At 36.3% G+C, this 19,165-nt stretch overlaps 1 protein-coding gene across 1 annotated transcript; it reads right to left on the bottom strand.

The window, feature by feature from the left end:
• Positions 1–1,363: 1,363 nt before the first annotated feature.
• LOC110148008 (transmembrane protease serine 11B-like) lies at positions 1,364–17,416 on the bottom strand. The gene is made up of 10 exons (XM_020909841.2): positions 17,358–17,416; positions 15,234–15,355; positions 12,965–13,080; positions 12,818–12,885; positions 11,283–11,443; positions 9,696–9,734; positions 5,118–5,295; positions 2,659–2,918; positions 2,135–2,277; positions 1,364–1,525 (listed from the first exon to the last, which is right to left on the bottom strand). The coding sequence occupies exons 1-10, from the start codon at positions 17,414–17,416 to the stop codon at positions 1,364–1,366; spliced, it is 1,308 nt and encodes a 435-aa protein (XP_020765500.2).
• Between the last annotated feature and the right edge of the window lie 1,749 nt (positions 17,417–19,165).

Below are 19,165 nucleotides of genomic sequence, written 5' to 3'. Positions count from 1 at the left end.
CCTTCATCAAGGGGCTCTTTATTTCCTCTTTGCTTTCTTTTGTTAAAGTGGTATCATCTGCATATCTGAGGTTTTTAATATTTCTCCTGGCAATCTTGAGGATACTGTTCTGAAAAAGTTGCTCAGATTGCCCAATCTCAAGTACATCTCATCAGCCCTATTATTTTCTATCATATCATTTTTTTTTCCTTTGTAACACTTATTGAGATTCTTACTTATGTCTTCACTGCCTATCTTTATCCTCTAAATGCAGCATCCTTGAAAGATGATACTGTGTCCATACCTGACATTTCCTGAAACACATTGGGCGTTCAATAAATATGTGTGATTGTCCTGAGTAAGGAGTGGGGAGGAAAAAAAGCACCATCTTGTCATACTTGGTTATGGATTGACTTCACATCACTGTGCTTGGCATTTGAGTCGCAATTTACAATAAAGAAAAAAGTAATGTCAAAAACAATTGAAGGAAGATAATTTTTTAGTTTATTTTAGCTGTTTTTGAAATTTTAAGCTACATTTTTATTTTTAAGAAATTACAAAAGGTGAGTTATTCACAGAGATTACAAAGTCAGCCCTCTGTGTAACCACATGTGTACTGTCAAGAGAGCTACTATAATAAGTGCCATACTCTCCTCTTCCCTGAGAATGCAAACAGATGACAAAAGGACATGAAGAAAATATTATATAAATAATTATAACTTTAAGTCATTTAAAAATCTTGACTCATTTTGAATTTAAATTTTATTGAGGGAAAATTTATATGAGGGTTACAGTCTATCAAAGGCTGAAGAATGACTTTAAGCAAATAATTGTTCCACTTAGTGTTCCTCACTCTATAAATTAAGAGACTTGGACTAGCTGAACTTCTGATATCCCTTCTCCATTCCAAGATTATAAGATTTTCTGAGATCATAAAAGCTATCTCAAATATAAATAAAGTGTGAATGTCCATTATTTGTCTTATACAGTCCAGTTTAACAAAATGAATTTGTAACTTATAGAATGAAAAATAATTTATTTGGTATATCTAGCATATTTGTTCTCATACTAACAAAATGTGAATTTTTTTAAATTCTGAAAAATAAAGTATATTCTTAATTTAATGACAAGGTAAACCAGAACTAAGGTATTAATAAAAATATTTTTATCTTCCTCTTTTTCTTTCTGCTTCCTATATTAGTTAAATAGATAAATAAATGAATGGATAGTATTTTAGATAAAATAAAACATTAATCAAGACCTTCATTCATTTGTATGTAAGAAAATAATTGGTATATCAACAGTAAAAAGAAAAATATTTTGAGAAAATGGATAAGAATACCCTATAGTTGTCTTTCTGTTATGTTCCAAAGTTACTTCTCTTTCAGAGTCCTGTCTTGGAGGTAATCCAGTCACGATAAGCAGTCACTCGAGTGTAGACACCTGGTTTATTCTTTTTACCACACCCTTCTCCTGCGCTTACTATTCCAACAAGGTGCCAGATGTTCCTAGAGTTGGGGTAAGCTAGTGGTCCACCAGAATCATTCTAGAAGAGAACAAGAAAAAAAAAAAAAAGTTTCTTGTCCTGAAACATTTCTGTCTCTACTCTTGAGTTTTCAATAGGCTCTAGGCAGTACAGACAATTCATGCTCTTCAGGCTTAGAACTGTGGAACTCCTGAGTTTCTTCAGAACCCAGGGAAATTATAAATCAGAACACAGTGCCTACAACTGGACTGGACTGGGTTGGGAAGACTAGAAGTTCAGTTTGTAATGAGTCCAACCTTAACAATGGCGAAAGCGACTCCATGATGAAGCCTCTGTAGAATGGATGACATGTGCATGTGGCATCTCTGGATAACGAAGAGGCAGCCTCGTAGGTCTGCAGGTTGCCCAGAAAATAGGGCCAAATTTATTTTATTACCTTGTAACTACGGATTCCTAGACTAAAAACTTCCTGAGAGCAGAGTTGTGTTCACCACTGCATCTCCAGCTTCTGAGCTGGGGCCTGGTACATTAATGAGATGAATAAATATTGGTTAGGTGTATTGAAATAAGAAACTACTCTGTAAAAATCATTAAAATAAAAAAAAGTGGTAAAAACTTCCATTGAATTAGCACTTGGGAAAAATGATTTGATAATGTATCTAAAAGTACCTGACAGGCGTCTGCTTCTCCTGACATAAATCCAGCACATAGCATTGTATCAGTCACCAAGCCAGATAATGCATATGGAGCATTGCAAACTCTGTTATCAATAATCTTCAAAAAGGCCTGCTGAAGTATCACTGGAAGAGGACCTAAGGGCAACAAAAATGCTGCATATTATGGAGATCTTAACCTTATTTGTTAAGACAAAGAACAATTTGTAGAATAAAGCAGATTCTTTTGGTCACCAAGAGGCAGACCAGTCCCAGGCTAGACTGGTTTCTTTCTAATGTTTATTATAGCTGGCTACCTCACACAGAAATTCCAAATTTTCCAGTTCATATTCCCAGAGATATTTCAGAAACTGAAGATGACGCCATGCTTTTTTGGTCCCATCACTTTGTTTTCTTTTCAATTTTTTTTTTTTTTTATGAATTGGTTAATTGCATGAAAGAGTGAATGATTGATTAAATAATTATTCCTATGAAGCTATTACATATTTACAGAAAAACTTACCATTCACATAAACTTACCATTCATATAAAGTGTTCCCCATCCTGTAACTACAACACTGTTATTTGCTGAGAGTTTCATTTTGGCTTCAGGAAGACAAATCTTATGAACATACTTTGTAAAAGAGACTTCTTCAGCGAGCTGTACAAGGGCAATATCATCATGAATCCCAGGGCTACTAAAATTTTCATGAACAATAATGTTTTGAACTTTCCGTGTCATATATGGTTTATTTACTACAGTTCCAAAGTTAACCATCCAATCTTCTGAATTATTTTTCCTGAAAGGCACAATTTAATTAAAATACACTCAATTTGAGGGTCAAAATGGTATTCTCAGTAGTTATCTTATAACTTAAAGATGTTTCCCAAACAGTACTATAAAGCACTTAAATTCTTGTTTTAAAAATGTCTTTGATGTGGGGATGTCATAAATGCTGCAGACACGTAAAAATAGTCCTAAGGACTATTAGAGCTGTGTTTTGTTGTTTAGTTGTCAAGTCGTGTCCAACCAGACTCCTCTGTCCATGGGATTTCCCAGGCAAGAATACTGGAGTAGGTTGCCATTTCCTTCTCCAGGGGATATTTCTGACCCAGGGATTGAACCCATGTCTCCTTCCTTGCAGGCAGGTTCTTTACCATCTGAGCCACCAGGGAAGCCTGTATTGGAGTGTTGTGTGTGTGTGTTAGTTGCTCAGTCATGTCTGACTCTTTGCGACCCCATTGACTGTAACCCAGCAGGCTCCTGTATCCATGGAATTCTCCAGGCAAGAATATTGGTGTGGGTTGCCATTTCCTTCTCCAGGGGATCTTCCCAACCCAGGGATCAAACCCCAGTCTCCTGCATTGCAGGCAGATTCTTTACCTTCTGAGCCACCAGGGAAGCCCATATTGGAGCTGTTAGCACACTACAAATACTCCTAAATAGTCACTGATGTCTCCTGCTACTTCAGCGCCATCTGGTTTCTATGTATTTGAGCAATCGCATGAGCAGCCTCAGTGCATGGGGTCCAGAATCACACATACTGCCATGTACGCTGGGCTCCATGAGCCCATGGCAGGGCTCTTGACCTCTGTCTGCATACATAAAAAAATTGCAACTTGTTCTCACCCAATCACTCCACTATATTTACCAAGTCAATGCATCTTGGCTTCTAATTTAGATTTTTTGACCAGGTTCTCCAGTTCCTCTGAAATTCTTTCTCAATTTAGGCCCTAACATCCTATTTAATTACTGTCAGTTTCCTCAAAATGTCAGGTGCATTTTTTTTTTAAGATTTCAATATCTTCATGTAACTGTTACCCTCTTGAATCCTTCTCCCATTCTGAAGTCTTCAGTGACTCCACACACTCAATAGCTGTGTTTCTTTAGTAAGTAAACATCTTGTCATTTAGAGGTGTCCCTGATGAATAAAACTATATTTTCTTTTTTTGTTGTTGTTTTTTGTTTTTGAATAAAACTATATTTTCTAAGCATATTTTCTAATGTTTCTTTTTACAAATCTTCTTTACTTCAAATAGTTATTTTTGTTTGCTGTCCATAGAATACAACTTGTGTCTCTTCATCCCAACATATTTGAAGATGACTGTTTTTTCAACTCAAAATATGCATTATTCTTTCTGATCTATGTACTCCAATCAAACAAACTTTAACTCTTTAGAGTCTGGTACCAAACTTGCAACTGCATATCTCAGCTAGAATATGTTCTCTATCTTCATCAAGTGTCCATAGCGCATACTAACATCTATGTTGTATGTGTGCCACCTGCTGCTGCATAATACCTTTAATATACCACATTTAAATTTCTTCAGCTAGATTGTAAATCCCTAGAGCACAAGACAAATAAGCCCCTTGTAACTGGATTTAGACATACCTGAGTTCACACTTGGTTCCTATTGTTTAACAGTGGTAGGATCTTGGTCAAGTTATATCACCATTTCTAAACCCGATTTCCTCACCTTTAAATAGTTTCAAGTATACCTTTCACATGGTATTATTGTTATGATTACATGAAATGATGTGAGGAAAGCACTTAGCATCAGGGCAAAGCCCTTATTTGGGAAATGTTAATTGCTTCCATTCGCTTTTCCCTTAGTTGCCCCCATTTAAATGCCTTTGTTTGCACGTGTGTGTGCGCAGTTGCTTCAGTTGGGTCCAACTCTTTGCGACCCTATGGACTGTAGCCTCCCAGGATCCTCTATCCATGGGGGTCCTCCAGGCAAGAGTACTGGAGTGGGTTGCCATACTGTCCTCCAAGGGATCTTCCTGATGCAAGGATCAAACTGGAGTCTCCTGTGTTGACAGGCAAGTTCTTTAGTGCCACCTAGGAAGCTCTTAAATGTCTTCACTGCCCTTAATTATGAGAGTACTTGTAAATTTCATGTAGTCCTGGTGAACGTCATGCATTTAGGTTAACCTTCAAAGACCTCCCAAATAGATCTGCCCAGAATCTTACGCTTAGTCAGATATTCAAACTTACCTAGCAAAGCAGTGAGCTGCAGATAGAAGCCACCTGCTGCTGATCAGAGAGGCGCCACAGTGGTGTTGGCCTTTCCATTGCATGCTTGCCTGCCATGGCCAGGCTCCCACCAGGGCATTTTCCCCATTCACAATTCGGTTACCTACTGTGATACTGTTGGTGAGTCTTCTCCCACAACCTGAAAAAAGGATTTATTTATACAAGAGCAGGTAACTTTGATTATGCTTTATAAGAAATACATTTTAAAACAGTTCTTGAAACCCTTCAATGATTGTCCTGTATCTCCTAACCAATGCTGTTTCTTTCCAGAATGTACGTTTATTATGGTAGCACTCCATCCTTGTTTTGATGACTTTTACTTTTCCTCTTTTCCAGTTTCAAGAATCTTTCAACTGTTGACCTTTCTTGTATCTATCTGTTATAATTCTAGTCTCCCCAAGTAGACTGCATAATTTTAAAGGTGGAGAGTTTGCTTCATTAATATCTTACATAGCATGTACAATGCTGTCTGTAAAACCCCATGTGGACAACATATGCTCCATAAATATCCACTGAATGAATGAATGCCTGGATGTATCAAACTGTGGGCCACATGATACTCTTAAGAGAATTTGCTTAAAATGTACAGACTGTGTTTTTTAACTTATAATAAACACATTTGATATAGCCTAGTTTTGCATTTTCTTATTACCCTCAGTGTCTCATTACCTTAATTTTTTCCTACACTTAAAACAAAAAAAAATAATTCAGCCATGATATTCTTTTTTCTTTCATTTTAAAACATTCTTTTAAATTTTATTTTTTATTTTTTTCATTTATTTTTATTAGTTGGAGGCTAATTACTTTACAATATTGTAGTGGGTTTTGTCATACATTGACATGAATCAGCCATGGAGTTACATGTATTCCCCATCCCGATCCCCCCTCCCACCTCCCTCTCCACCCGATCCCTCTGGGTCTTCCCAGTGCACCAGGCCCGAGCACTTGTCTCATGCAAACAACCTGGGCTGGTGATCTGTTTCACTATAGATAATATACATGTTTTGATGCTGTTCTCTCGAAACATCCCACCCTCGCCTTCTCCCACAGAGTCCAAAAGTCTGTTCTGTACATCTGTGTCTCTTTTTCTGTTTGATATGTCTGATAATGATAGGGTTATCATTACCATCTTTCTAAATTCCATATATATGTGACAGTATGCTGTAATGGTCTTTATCTTTCTGGCTTACTTCACTCTGTATAATGGGCTCCAGTTTCATCCATCTCATTAGAACTGATTCAAATGAATTCTTTTTAACACCTGAGTAATATTCCATGGTGTATATGTACCACAGCTTCCTCATCCATTCATCTGCTGATGGGCATCTAGGTTGCTTCCATGTCCTGACTATTATAAACAGTGCTGCAATGAACATTGGGGTGCACGTGTCTCTTTCAGATCTGGTCTCCTCGGTGTGTATGCCCAGAAGTGGGATTGCTGGGTCATATGGCAGTTCTAATTCCAGATTTTTAAGAAATCTCCACACTGTTTTCCATAGCGGCTGTACTAGTTTGCATTCCCATCAACAGTGTAAGAGGGTTCCCTTTTCTCCACACCCTCTCCAGCATTTATTGCTTGTAGACTTTTGGATAGCAGCCATCCTGACTGGCGTGTAATGGTACCTCATTGTGGTTTTGATTTGCATTTCTCTGATAATGAGTGATGTTGAGCATCTTTTCATGTGTTTTTTAGCCATTTGTATGTCTTCCTTGGAGAAATGTCTGTTGAGCTCTTTGGCCCATTTTTTGATTGGGTCATTTATTTTTCTGGAATTGAGTTGCAGAAGTTGCTTGTATATTTTTGAGATTAATCCTTTGTCTGTTGCTTCATTTGCTATTATTTTCTCCCAATCTGAGGGCTGTCTTTTCACCTTGCTTATAGTTTCCTTTGTTGTGCAAAAGCTTTTAAGTTTCATTAGGTGCCATTTGTTTATTTTTGCTTTTATTTCCAATATTCTGGGAGGTGGGTCATAGAGGATCCTGCTGTGATTTATGTCGGAGAGTGTTTTGCCAATGTTCTCCTCTAGGAGTTTTATAGTTTCTGGTCTTACATTTAGATCTGTAATCCATTTTGAGTTTATTTTTGTGTATGGTGTTAGAAAGTGTTCTAGTTTCATTCTTTTACAAGTGGTTGATCAGTTTTCCCAGCACTACTTGTTAAAGAGGTTGTCTTTTTTCCATTGTATATCCTTGCCTCCTTTGTCGAAGATAAGGTATCCATAGGTTCGTGGATTTATCTCTGGGCTTTCTATTCTGTTCTATTGATTATATTTCTGTCTTTGTGCCAGTACCATACTGTCTTGATGACTGTCAGCCATGATATTCTTCATGATTCCATTTTCTGAAAATAATTCTCACTTCACCCTTTTGGACAACCCATTACAAATAGTTTCAGTTGTTCAGTTGTGTCCAACTCTGCAACCCCATGAACCACAGCATGCCAGGCCTCCCTGTCCATCACCAACTGCCAGAGTCCACCCAAGCCCATGTCCATTGAGTTGGTGATGCCATCCAACCATCTCATCCTCTGTCATCCCCTTCTCCTCCTGCCCTCAGTCTTTCCCAGCATCAGGTCTTTTCAATCGAGTCAGCTTTTCACATCAGGTGGCCAAAGTGTTGGAGTTTCAGCTTCAACATCAGTCCTTCCAATGAACACTCAGGACTGACCTCCTTTAGGATGAACTTGTTGGATCTCCTTGCAGTCCAAGGAACTCTCAAGAGTCTTCTCTGACACCACAGTTCAAAAGCATCAATTCTTCGGTGCTCTGCTTTCTTTGTAGTCCAACTCTCACATCTATACATGACCACTGAAAAAGCGACAGCCTTGACCAGACAGATCTTTGTTGGCAAAGTAATGTCTCTGCTCTTTAATATGCAATCCAGGTTGGTCATAACTTTCCTTCCAAGGAGTAAGTATCTTTTAATTTCATGGCTGCAATCACGATCTGCAGTGATTTTGGAGCCCCGAAAAATAAAGTCAGCCCCTGTTTCCACTGTTTCCCCATCTATCTGCCATGAAGTGATGGGACCAGATGCCATGATCTTAGTTTTCTGAATGTTAACCTTTAAGCCAACTTTTTCACTCTCCTCTTTCAGTTTCATAAAGAGGCCCTTTAGTTCTTCTTGACTTTCTGCCATAAGGGTGGTGTCATCTGCATATCTGAGGTTACTGATATCTTTCCCGGCAATCTTGATTCCAGCTTGTGCTTCATCCAGCCCAGCATTTTGCATGATGTACTCTGCATATAAGTTAAACAAGCAGGGTGACAATATACAGCCTTGACATACTCCTTTTCCTATTTGGAACCAGTCTGTTGTTCCATGTCCAGTTCTAACTGTTGCTTCCTGACCTGCATACAGGTTTCTCAGGAGGCAGGTCAGGTGGTCTGGTATTCCCATCTCTTTCAGAATTTTCCACAGTTTATGGTGATCCACACAGTCAAAGCCTTTTGGCATAGACAATAAAGCAGAAATAGATGTTTTCTGGAACTCTCTTGCTTTTTCAATGATCCAGCGGATGTTGGCAATTTGATCTCTGGTTCTTCTGCCTTTTCTAAAACAAGCTTGAACATCTGTAAATTCACAGTCCATATATTGCTGAAGCTTGGCTTGGAGAATTTTAAGCATTACTTTACTAGCGTGTGAGATGAGTGCAATTGTGCAGTAGTTTGTGCATTCTTTGGTGTTGCCTTTCTTTGGAATTTGAATGAAAACTGACCTTTTCCAGTCCTGTGGCCCCTGCTGAGCTTTCTATGTTTGCTGGCATATTGAGTGCAGCACTTTCATAGCATCATCTTTCAGGATTTGAAATAACTCAACTGGAATTCCATCACCTCCGCTAGCTTTGTTCATAGTGAAGCTTCCTAAGGCCCACTTGACTTCACATTCCAGTCTGTCTGGCTCTAGGTGAGTGATCATACCATCATGATTATCTGGGTTGTGAAGATCTTTTTTGTACAGTTCTCCTGTGTATTTTTGCCACCTCTTCTTAATATCTTCTGCTTCTATTAGGTCCCTACAATTTCTGTCCTTTATTGAGCCCATCTTTGCCTGAAATGTTCCCTTGGTATCTCTAATTTTCTTGAAGAGATCTCCCGTCTTTCCCATTCTATTGTTTTCCTCTATTTTTTTTTGCATTGATCACTGAGGAAGGCTTTCTGATCTCTCCTTTCTATTCTTTGGAACTCTGCATTCAAATGGGTATATCTTTCCTTTTCTCCTTTGGTTTTCACTTCCCTTCTTTTCACAACAATTTGTAAGTCCTCCTCAGACAGCCATTTTGCTTTTTTGCATTTCTTTTCCATGGGGATGGTCTTGATTCCTGTCTCCTGTACAGTGTCATGAACCTCCATCCAGAGTTCATCAGGCAAATAATCAGTGTTTTTCAAAAAGAAATGCTAGACAGATATGTGGCATCGCCAATAATTTTGAAAGACTACTATAGATTTCCAGTATGAAGTACTTCTAGAAACTTTGTAGCAAGATGATGGGGAAATATTTATGAATGTATTAAATTTATAATAAAGTTTCTAAACTTACAGTTGTTGGTAAGCATTTCAGCATTATACTTGCTGATTTCTGAAATTAAGAAACAAAAACATAAAGTTAATAAAATATCACCAAGCAATTCTCTTCAACCAAAAGACTAAATTTCCCAACCCAATTACACCCAATATTTAACTATTCAGATTAGTTCACACATTATTTATCAACCCCTCTGACTCCTACTTGCTCTATTTTGGCCATCTCTCCACATCTCTACCAGGTGGTATAGGCAAAAGGAAAAGGAAATAAAAAAGCAAAGGCCTCGGTTTTATAATAGTTGAAGTAAAACGTTTAGAGAAATAAGAAGCTGACACTCTTACTAAAAGAGGTACTGGGAATAATCTTTGGATTTTTTTCACCTATGATAATTCTCACTATTTTGAAATAGAGTTGTCCCTATTTTAAAGAAAAATAGCAATTAAAATTACATTTTATTGCGCCTACCCTGCTGTTTAGAGGTCACCTCATTACTTAGACTGAATTATGAAATTTTGAGAATTTGACTTAAATTTAAGTCTCTTTTCTTTTGGAAAGAGACCTTAGAGAGAAAGAAAAGAGAGAACATAAAAAAAAGGCACATCAGAAAGTGTTGACCCTGAATTCTTAGGAGACAGAGGGGCTGTAACTGGTACAACCATCTTTCCTAATGACTAAGCACAAAGGAATTATCTTACTCCTTGCAGAAGCTCTAACTCAAAGTCACTTCTCATGAGTGGCCCATTGGTAACAGACTGTATTGAAGCAAAGGAGCGGTAACTGGCAGCTGGTGACCATTATAGCCTTCAAGGATACTAGGATCTATTGTCAGCCTGGAAGAATCACAAAACTGGGCTCTGGAAACACAAGCTTATCACCTAACAGACTTTTTAATAATCAAAGTTTAGAGTTCAAGATCTTTGCAAAACCATAAAAAATTTCTGAATAATTACTTTCTGAACTAGGGCAAAATGTTATCATTTTCTTCCCTTGTTTTCTAAGGAATTATTTCAGGCAAACTTTATCTTTAATAGTATTACTTCCATTCTTCCACAAGAAGCAGTGAGAATTCTCTAATCTTCAACTTTACCCTTACTCCTGCAATCTTTACATTGAATGATCAAGAAAACCCCAAGTTTGTTTCTTATAACGAGATCCTGACATAAGTAGAAGATAAGGAGGAATATATGGAGGAGGACTTGGCAGCCCACTCCAGTATTTTTGCTTGGAGAATCCCCGTGGACAGAGAAGCCTGGCAGGCTACAATCCATGGCATCATGGACTCGACTGAGTGTCTAAGCACAGCACAAGGAGGAATATGGTTTCAGTTATTATTTTTCACCCCCTTTTCATCCATTACAGCCAACCCTTCCAAACTCACGAGCATGCCTGTAGCTTAACACTTATTTCTATCACTGTTCAGACAGTCTATAACACTCCCCTTTACAATACCATCTCAATTGTAGAAGGGCCACAGTTGGGAAAACTAATTTTTCCTAAGAAAATTCCTAAAAATTTTGGTTCTTTTTTTTCCAGTCCTTTTTTTTTTTTTTTAAATAGTCTAGGTACTTAAGTAGTAGAAAATAACATAAAAAAGTAAAATACCTGTAAGTATAATGGAAGTGGGAACTGCATTCCAGGATGCCATGTTGTCCTTCAACATCTGATGTAAGATAGCCTTGATTTTAGTCCTCATGCTATTCTTTTTTACTGGAGGAAACTTGAATGTCAACTGTAAATGTACACTCGAACCATTGGAATCAGGACTAGAAATAACAGAAATGTTCTAGTGCACTACTTTCTGATTTTTTAGATGTTTCATGAACACATTAGATTTCCCACATTTTAATTACTATATTGCCTTTACATATATTAAAAAATAATACAGATATTGTCTCAGTATATATAAAGTATAATGGTCCCTAAGAACCTAACTGGTTAAGAGGTATTGTTCATGAAAAAGGATGTGAACTGCAAACTAGAAATCAGAATATCTCAAACACATGTAAGAAACTGAGTACTGGCCAAGAAATAACTGGCTTGAGATTTTATTGTATTGTAGAAAAAAATAGTGTTCTTATATAGATATTTTCTAATAGCTTAATTTTAGAGAAAAGATAAATGAGAACTTAAATGCAGGGTCTGGAACTATTCAAAAGACAACTTCTAACATGTCTTTGGGAACCAGTATTAAACTTCTTCCTATAGATTCTTATACATGTCCACCCCAATAGATCTATGCAATGAGAAAGTTCAGAAAGATAACTCTAAAGCATGAAGACAATTTCTATTTTCTACATATTCAGTACATCATTTTTATTAATCAGGAAAGAAGATAAATTCATTTTGGAAGATTTTCAAACAAAAATCCATATTAAGCACGATGAAAAAAAAACTTCAACTTTATTTTCAAATAATTATGATTAATTGAAGACCCTTTGAAGATTTTTGCCTGTCTGTAAGAAAGTAGATTGGTTGGTTGGTTAGCTGATTGATTGGTTGGCTAGCTGGATTTTTTGTCTCATTTTGTCTTGTTTAGGAAGTTCAGACTCACAAGCGCTCCCTGTTGTTACTCATCTCCTATGTTTTGTCACACTGCCTCCCTGCATCCCTCATCGCCCCCCCACCACCAAGCACAATTACAATACACATTTAGACAAGTTACCTTAAAAGATTCACTTTCTTCAATCATTAAAGTGATGGTAATTATTAGAGAGAATAAAAGAGGATTATTTTAGAAAAAGTATGGCCAGATGGGTATTGAATGGGAAAAGAGATGATTAGTGTATCAGTAACAAAACAATCAGCTAGAACTCCTGGTTCTGCATAGAGTTACAATTTTCTTTTATCATAGAAGTCAGGACTGACTGCCACCAACAACCTTATAATTCCCCTTTAAGTACTGAGATTAAAGATTTGAGCAGAACACTGCCTACCTGAATAGAAATTTGTTCAATACAGTGATGCTATAATTTATGGGGACCTTTTTAGTCCCTTTCTTTTTACCTTTCTTCCCTTCCTTCCTTCTCTCTCTCTTCCTCTATCCCTGTCTCTTGCTGTTGTTGTTATTTAAAGCTGAGGCTGATGTGACATATTATCTACTTCTCATGCCATACGATCTTGAATGAATTTTTACTTACAGAAGTTTGATGACTTGAGAGTTTATATATTCTTTGCATACACTAGAATTTTGAAATGCATCAGATATCTGTCAAGAGAAAAAACAAAAAAACTACCATGTATGCTTTAACCACATTTATAATAAAATAAATAAACTTCTGACTTACCTTAGTCTCAATATCTTTGCTCAGATCTGTGCTGGACTGTGAAACTGCTTTTTCACAATTATCATTGTATGTGACTCCAGAAATATGAAAACCACCTTGGTAATAGTAAGTCTTTTCTGTGAAATAAAGAAAATACTTAGAAAACTTTAAAATAACCTTGACCTCAAGTCCCTCCATATCTTTATCTAAAAATTAATAATCAGTACTGGGAAATTATCACCACTTGAAAGAGAGATCCCCCTAACTCTCAACCAACTCTAGTTACTCTCAGTATTAACAAAGAAGACTGTATGAATTCGTAAACCAGAGTCCTAGAGTAAGTCCATCTTCCAAAATTACTTCAAACAACTTTTACAACAAAGTTTGAGTGTCTAATTTTATGTCAAGAAGTCCAGCTCAACTAATTTAGATTTAGGTAATATAAGTTTGTCTAGCATTGAATCTGAAATGGTAGATAGCTGATCATGTAAAGAAACTCGAGTAAATTCACATCCCACACACTTCCTGCTCAAGTCAGGATGACTGTAGGGCTCCATTTTGCATCACTTCTTTCCACTAATTCATTGTTTCTTTTAAAAAAAAGGACTTGTTGAAATGCAAACCATATTTTGGAAGGCTAGCTAATTAAGCTGCTGGTCCCCACTAACATACTGACAAGACTTCTTCACGTAGCCTGATTTGGAAAACTCAGAGGGCTATCCATAAGGAAACTATGTGAATAAAGTTATTTTTTAATGAGTAGAGATAAGAAATAGATAGCAAGATTCAGACTATGGAGAGGTGGTGGATAGACAAGGCAGGCAAAGACCATGAGCACCCACTACACTTCCAAAGGATAAGTTTTGAAATTTGATATTAAGATGGTTGGGTAAAAACAAAGGAGAAGAGGCTAGGTTGAAAAAGAACTGAAATTGTCACTGAATCAAGCAAAATATATCCATATTGCATTACTGTAGAGGGTGATATGTTTCAGAGGAATAAAACAGGAAAATCATGAAAAAGTATTGTTAGAATAGTACACTTAAAGTATTAGGATGTGGGTTTGTGCTCAACGATACTAAAAAGCTTGTGATGTCTAGGAAGTCACTTGACTTTCCTGAGCCTCAGTTTCCTGCATGTGCAAGGAGGGACAGTAGTAAAACCTGCCCTCCCAGGCTCAGCGAATTAGTGTGAGTATCGAGTGGAGTAACACACACCAATTTTCTTTAAAAACATTCAAAGGATATACAAACTTCAGGGTTTACTTTTCCTGAAAGACAAAAATAAAACCAGCTTTCTGGATGTAAACTTAATGAATGTTATTACAAATAAGATCAAGTTAGTATGAGCATTCAGCCATTTAGCCACTCTTGACTGTCCACTATTAGAAAAACCATTAGTGGAGCATCCACAGCTTCTTATCAATTATGTCACTCAGAAAAGTTTGTTTACATATTTGGCTGCATCAAGTCTTAGTTGCCACACGTAGGATCTTCATTACCTCATGTGGGATCTTTCATTGTGGTGCACAGTCTCTCTAGTCATGGCACAAGGGCTCCAGATCACGTGGGCTCATTAGCTTTGGCCTGGACTTAGCTGCTCCACAGCATGTGGGCTCTTAGTTCCACAACCAGGGATCGAAATGCATCCCCTGCTTACAAGGCAGATTCTTCATCACTGGACCACCAGGGAAGTTCCTCAAATGGATCTTAACAACCAATGAGCACAAGCATTGGCTCAGACGGTAAAGCATCTGCCTGGAATACAGGAAACCCAGGTTTGATCCCTTGGTCAGGAAGATCCACTAGAGAAGGGAATGGGAACCCACTCCAGTATTCTTGCCTGGAACATCCCGTAGGCAGAGGAGCCTGGAGGGCTACAGTCCATGGGGGTGCAAAGAGTCAGACACAATTGTGTGTGTAGATCTCAGTAATCAATATCAGAAGGAACCAAGAAGTGTAGGGAATCGCTGACGTTTGAGGTATATTTTTTTTTTTACCAAAAGATACAAGTTAGCTACAAACCTACTCTACAAGCACCTTCATTGACAATGAATATTCGCATCACAGTACTGAGCATTTTAATCTTGTCCACACTCCCATAGCTGGTGATATAACTTATAGACTGGATCAAAGAGGCATCTGATTTAAAAAAATGACTAACTTTGGTGTCAAATAACATAAAATTATGTTGAAATAAAATAGTAATTAGATGAGAAATTTTCCACAAAGAAATTTAATATTCCTCTTATTTCTTGTCAGCTTTTAAGAAAATGAGAGTCAGTACTGACCAACTGCCAGAAAGTGGACGAGGAGGCCAATAGTTAATCCCAAGATTGCCACGACTCCAAGAAAAATAAGGATGGTTCTCCATAATGGCCAAGATCTTCTCTGGGAAGATACACTGGTGTGTCTACCAAAAGAAGGAAGGTGATTTGAGTCAGATGATGTGCTGTGTGCTGTGATGAATCAGACGATAAGTATTCTAAATTTACCTGTCTCTCCTCCAACTCATACAACACAATTTATAATTTGTGCATCATATCTTTGTGTTAGCTTAAAACACAGAAGCCTCAAATGTGCAAGGAGGATAGACCCTAATGCTCATTCGTTTAACAGATCATCTTTGAGTGCTATGTTAGCTGCTGGGGATACAACAGTGAACAAAATAGCATGGTTTATGCTCTCATATTGATGAAGAGAAATCAACTGACTTTTTAAATTTACTTAAAACAGGTTATAAAACCTTATACATGATCTGATTGTACCTTTGGAACTATAGCTACATCATATACATGGACATATATAGTTTTAAAAACAAAACATATAACATCATTTATATTTTAATTAAGTGTATCAGAAAGCATCATGATGTCAATTTCAGCTTTCCCATGTTTTAAGATTATGGATAGACTTTTTTCTTTCCGTTTACTTCTTCCTTATCTGTACTCTTTAATGTTTCTACAATAAGCTTAGATTATATATACAATATAACTTAATAGATAGATAACTTTCATCATTACAATGAATCAATTAGATGAAAAATAATCAGAAAATATTGTAAGTTGGCATCACACAGATAGAGTGATCTAGGCTTACAGTTAGGTCATATGGCCAGGCTTAATCTAATTTATATAAATTTTGGACATTATTCTTCATATCTTGAAAGACATGATGCCATGAAATAGTTCATTTGGAGCTGTAACACACACACAATTTCAAATTTCAAAATAACCTCAACTGTTTCTTCAATCTTTGTTTTCTGCATTATACTAAACAAAAATGACAAAACAGAAGAGTTTGTAATCAGTAGATATATTTGTCAAATTAGATATTTTCTATGAGCAGGAAAACTTTTTTGTTCTAGTCCCTCCAGAACTAACTGACTTTTTGGTAGAGAAGATCCTTTAAAAATGAATTATAGATAACTATGCCCCACCTGTGCAACTCCACCCAGTGTTACTTCCTCTCTGTTCTGTTCTTAATTCTTAATCCTACCTCTTCCTTATATCTCTTTTGATGACTTGTTTATTAACACTACCCTATGCCAACATTGTGAAAGCTCTTCAAAGAAACTCCCTACATTCCATAAGTGCTTTTATACTGGAGTTCATTTGTATAATCTCATTTTCATAGAAAAAAAGCTATTTGGGCACAATATTTCTTATATTAGATGAATCACACTTTAAAAGGAGCATATAATTAATGTGAACAATAATATTTATAACCTTATTAATATCTGAAAATATATGTCTGCTAATAAGTAGAAAAATTTACTATGATAGTCTCAATTTGTTTTGATTTAGCCATTTGTTACAATTTAGCCATTGTAACTTAGGCTGGTAGCTTAGTCTCTCTGAGACATGAATGTTAGTTTGAGAGACTCAAGCACTATATAGCCTAAATTATGTACATAGTACAGAAAGTAGCTGAAATGGTTTCTATATAAAATAGTCACTATATTACAGTGTATAAATGCTTTTCTTTGAAGGTCCCTTTTAGGTGTTCTTGAAAGTTCTAAAGAATACATAGTGTTGACTACAGAACTGGTATTGCTTTTTCCCCTTAATTGTGAATTTCTCCCTGTCATAAACAATTGAGATTTTTTATATATAAAATATCACAGCTTATGATTTATTCAACTTATCTTCTAGTAAGTATGATGTTTGCATTCTAAAATTATTATTTTTAATAACAGCTGAAATCATCAAAATCACGTTCTAAATATCCAAAAAAGTCCATTCATGAAATAATTTACTCCCATCTATTAAGTATATATTTTAGCCATAATTTTTTAAAGGTAGAAATCTGAGTTCCTGAATGAACCTCTCATTTAACAAAGAGAATAGGGTAAAAATTAATCTTCAATAAATTTAACCAACTCTGTATGCTAAACTAAATTATACCTGACTCACTTTTGGACTGAATCTACTTCAAGGAAGAGCTCATTGCTATTCTGGTATAATTCAACCATTTACCTTAATCAAATTATAATATTGTTTAAAATGATGGTAACTACAGTATCCACAATTTTAAAACATTTGTCTCACAATAGTTTATCTCCCACAGCCCATACCCAGTATCATATCCTAGATCAGACTTCCTTATAACCAAATTTTGATACTGAATTAGCAGTTAAATTACAAAGCCTTACAAACTGTAGTTCTCACTTACTAAAACTTCATTTCCAACCACTTGAATTGGATGGACCTGAGTTCTGTTATATAGTAAAAAGTGTGAAATATGATTCCAATGAAAAATTCCCCAAGTCTTATAAAGATACTTTTTTTTCCCCATTGTTAAAGTTGTTCAGTCATTTCTGACTCTTTGCGAACCCATGGACTGTATATTCCATGGAATTCTCTAGGCCAGAATACTGGAGTGGGTAGCCTTTTCCATCTTGAAGGGATCTTCCCAGCCCAGGGATCGAACCCAGGTCTCCCAGATTTCAGGAGGATTCTTTACCATCTGAGCCACATAGGGAGAGGCTTATGAATAAGGAAAAAAGTATTAATAATTAATGATCAAATAAGTCAAAGAGCCTCCACAACCAACTTTTTTCTGGAACTCTAGGAAAGCCTAGAGTCTGGAAAGGAACTTATTTGGAAATGTATGAAGTTTTGAGGGCACCCTGCAATTTGCCAGGTGCTAATTTAGGGTCTGTGTTGTAAAGTATATTATTCCAAAAATCTATAATGGCTTTCGGGTTTTTTAAACATTTAAAATTCATATTAGAAAACATGATTTTTGTTGCACTATTAGAGAACAAAAATGGTAGTATTCCTTTTTTTTTTTTTTGGCTGCACCTTGCAACATGTGGTATCTTAGTTACTTGACCAGCAATCAAACCTATGCCCCTGCACTGGAAATGTGGAATCTTAACTACTGAACCACCAGGGAAGTCCCAGTGGTATTCTTATGTATGCTTATTTTTAAAATAGCAAATAAAATTTTGCTAACATTTAAGATTTTCCAAATTTCTGAAATTTTCCCAGAGACTTTACAAGGCCTTTAGATATCAGAAACAATAGCATGGATCCAGAAATAAAAATCTAAATTATAAAAAGCAACCAATGAACAAAAAACTAGAAGCTACTCTGTAGCAACCTGTTAGCTTTTATAGACTTAATCTCCCAAATAAAATTCCATTTACCTGTACATAGTATTCTGGTTATTATGGTGGAGTCAGGAACAAAGATAGTGATGATGTTGAAGATGATGATGATGATGATAGTAGTGGTAATAAAAATAAGGGCTTTCTGGTAGAGCTTTTAAGATGATCAGCGTTTCCCAGATTTATGTGTCAACATTCAGTGTTGGTTGATTCATTTTTATGGGCTGGGTGAAATAAAGAGAACAAATAAAGTGAAACTTGTCTGACTAGTGTCAATGACTGTCATATTTCTATGGTTTCAAGATAAGAGTCATCCAGGGAATGACAAACCTCCTTGACTTGGCTATTTAGAAAAAAGTAATAGCCTAATCTTGGTTTGGTCACTTAAAAGGTACACCTAAGAAATAGCTTTTTGGTAAATCGAGATAGTTCTAACTCTGTGTTTGACCAGTTCCATCATTCTGGATTCTTCCTCCTCAACTGAAACCAGCTGTAACTAGGTAGAAGTTGCTGACAAAAGACTTTTCACAAGGTATTGATATTAACATAACCAATATCACCACCATTTTGATATAATGAATTCTATTTCATTGTCATTTATATTTTCAT

The sequence above is a fragment of the Odocoileus virginianus genome, chromosome 29 (genome assembly GCF_023699985.2).
Source record: "Odocoileus virginianus isolate 20LAN1187 ecotype Illinois chromosome 29, Ovbor_1.2, whole genome shotgun sequence".
Classification (NCBI taxonomy): Eukaryota; Metazoa; Chordata; class Mammalia; order Artiodactyla; family Cervidae; genus Odocoileus; species Odocoileus virginianus.
The sequence above is the reverse complement of the archived record's forward strand: the minus strand, read 5'-3'. Positions and strand labels throughout refer to the sequence as shown.

What these genes read in the sequence shown, in the direction of transcription:
- LOC110148008 (XM_020909841.2), bottom strand. Translation starts at nt 17,416, where the DNA reads ATGGTTGAATTATACCAGAATAGCAATGAGCTCTTCCTTGAAGTAGAT. An exon ending in TCTCAAGTCATCAAACTTCT is followed by an intron (nt 11,444 to 12,817) that starts GTAAGTAAAAAT and finishes TGTTATTTCTAG; the next exon opens with TCCTGATTCCAATGGTTCGA. An exon ending in TGAAATGCTTACCAACAACT is followed by an intron (nt 5,296 to 9,695) that starts GTAAGTTTAGAA and finishes TCCTTTTTTCAG; the next exon opens with GTTGTGGGAGAAGACTCACC.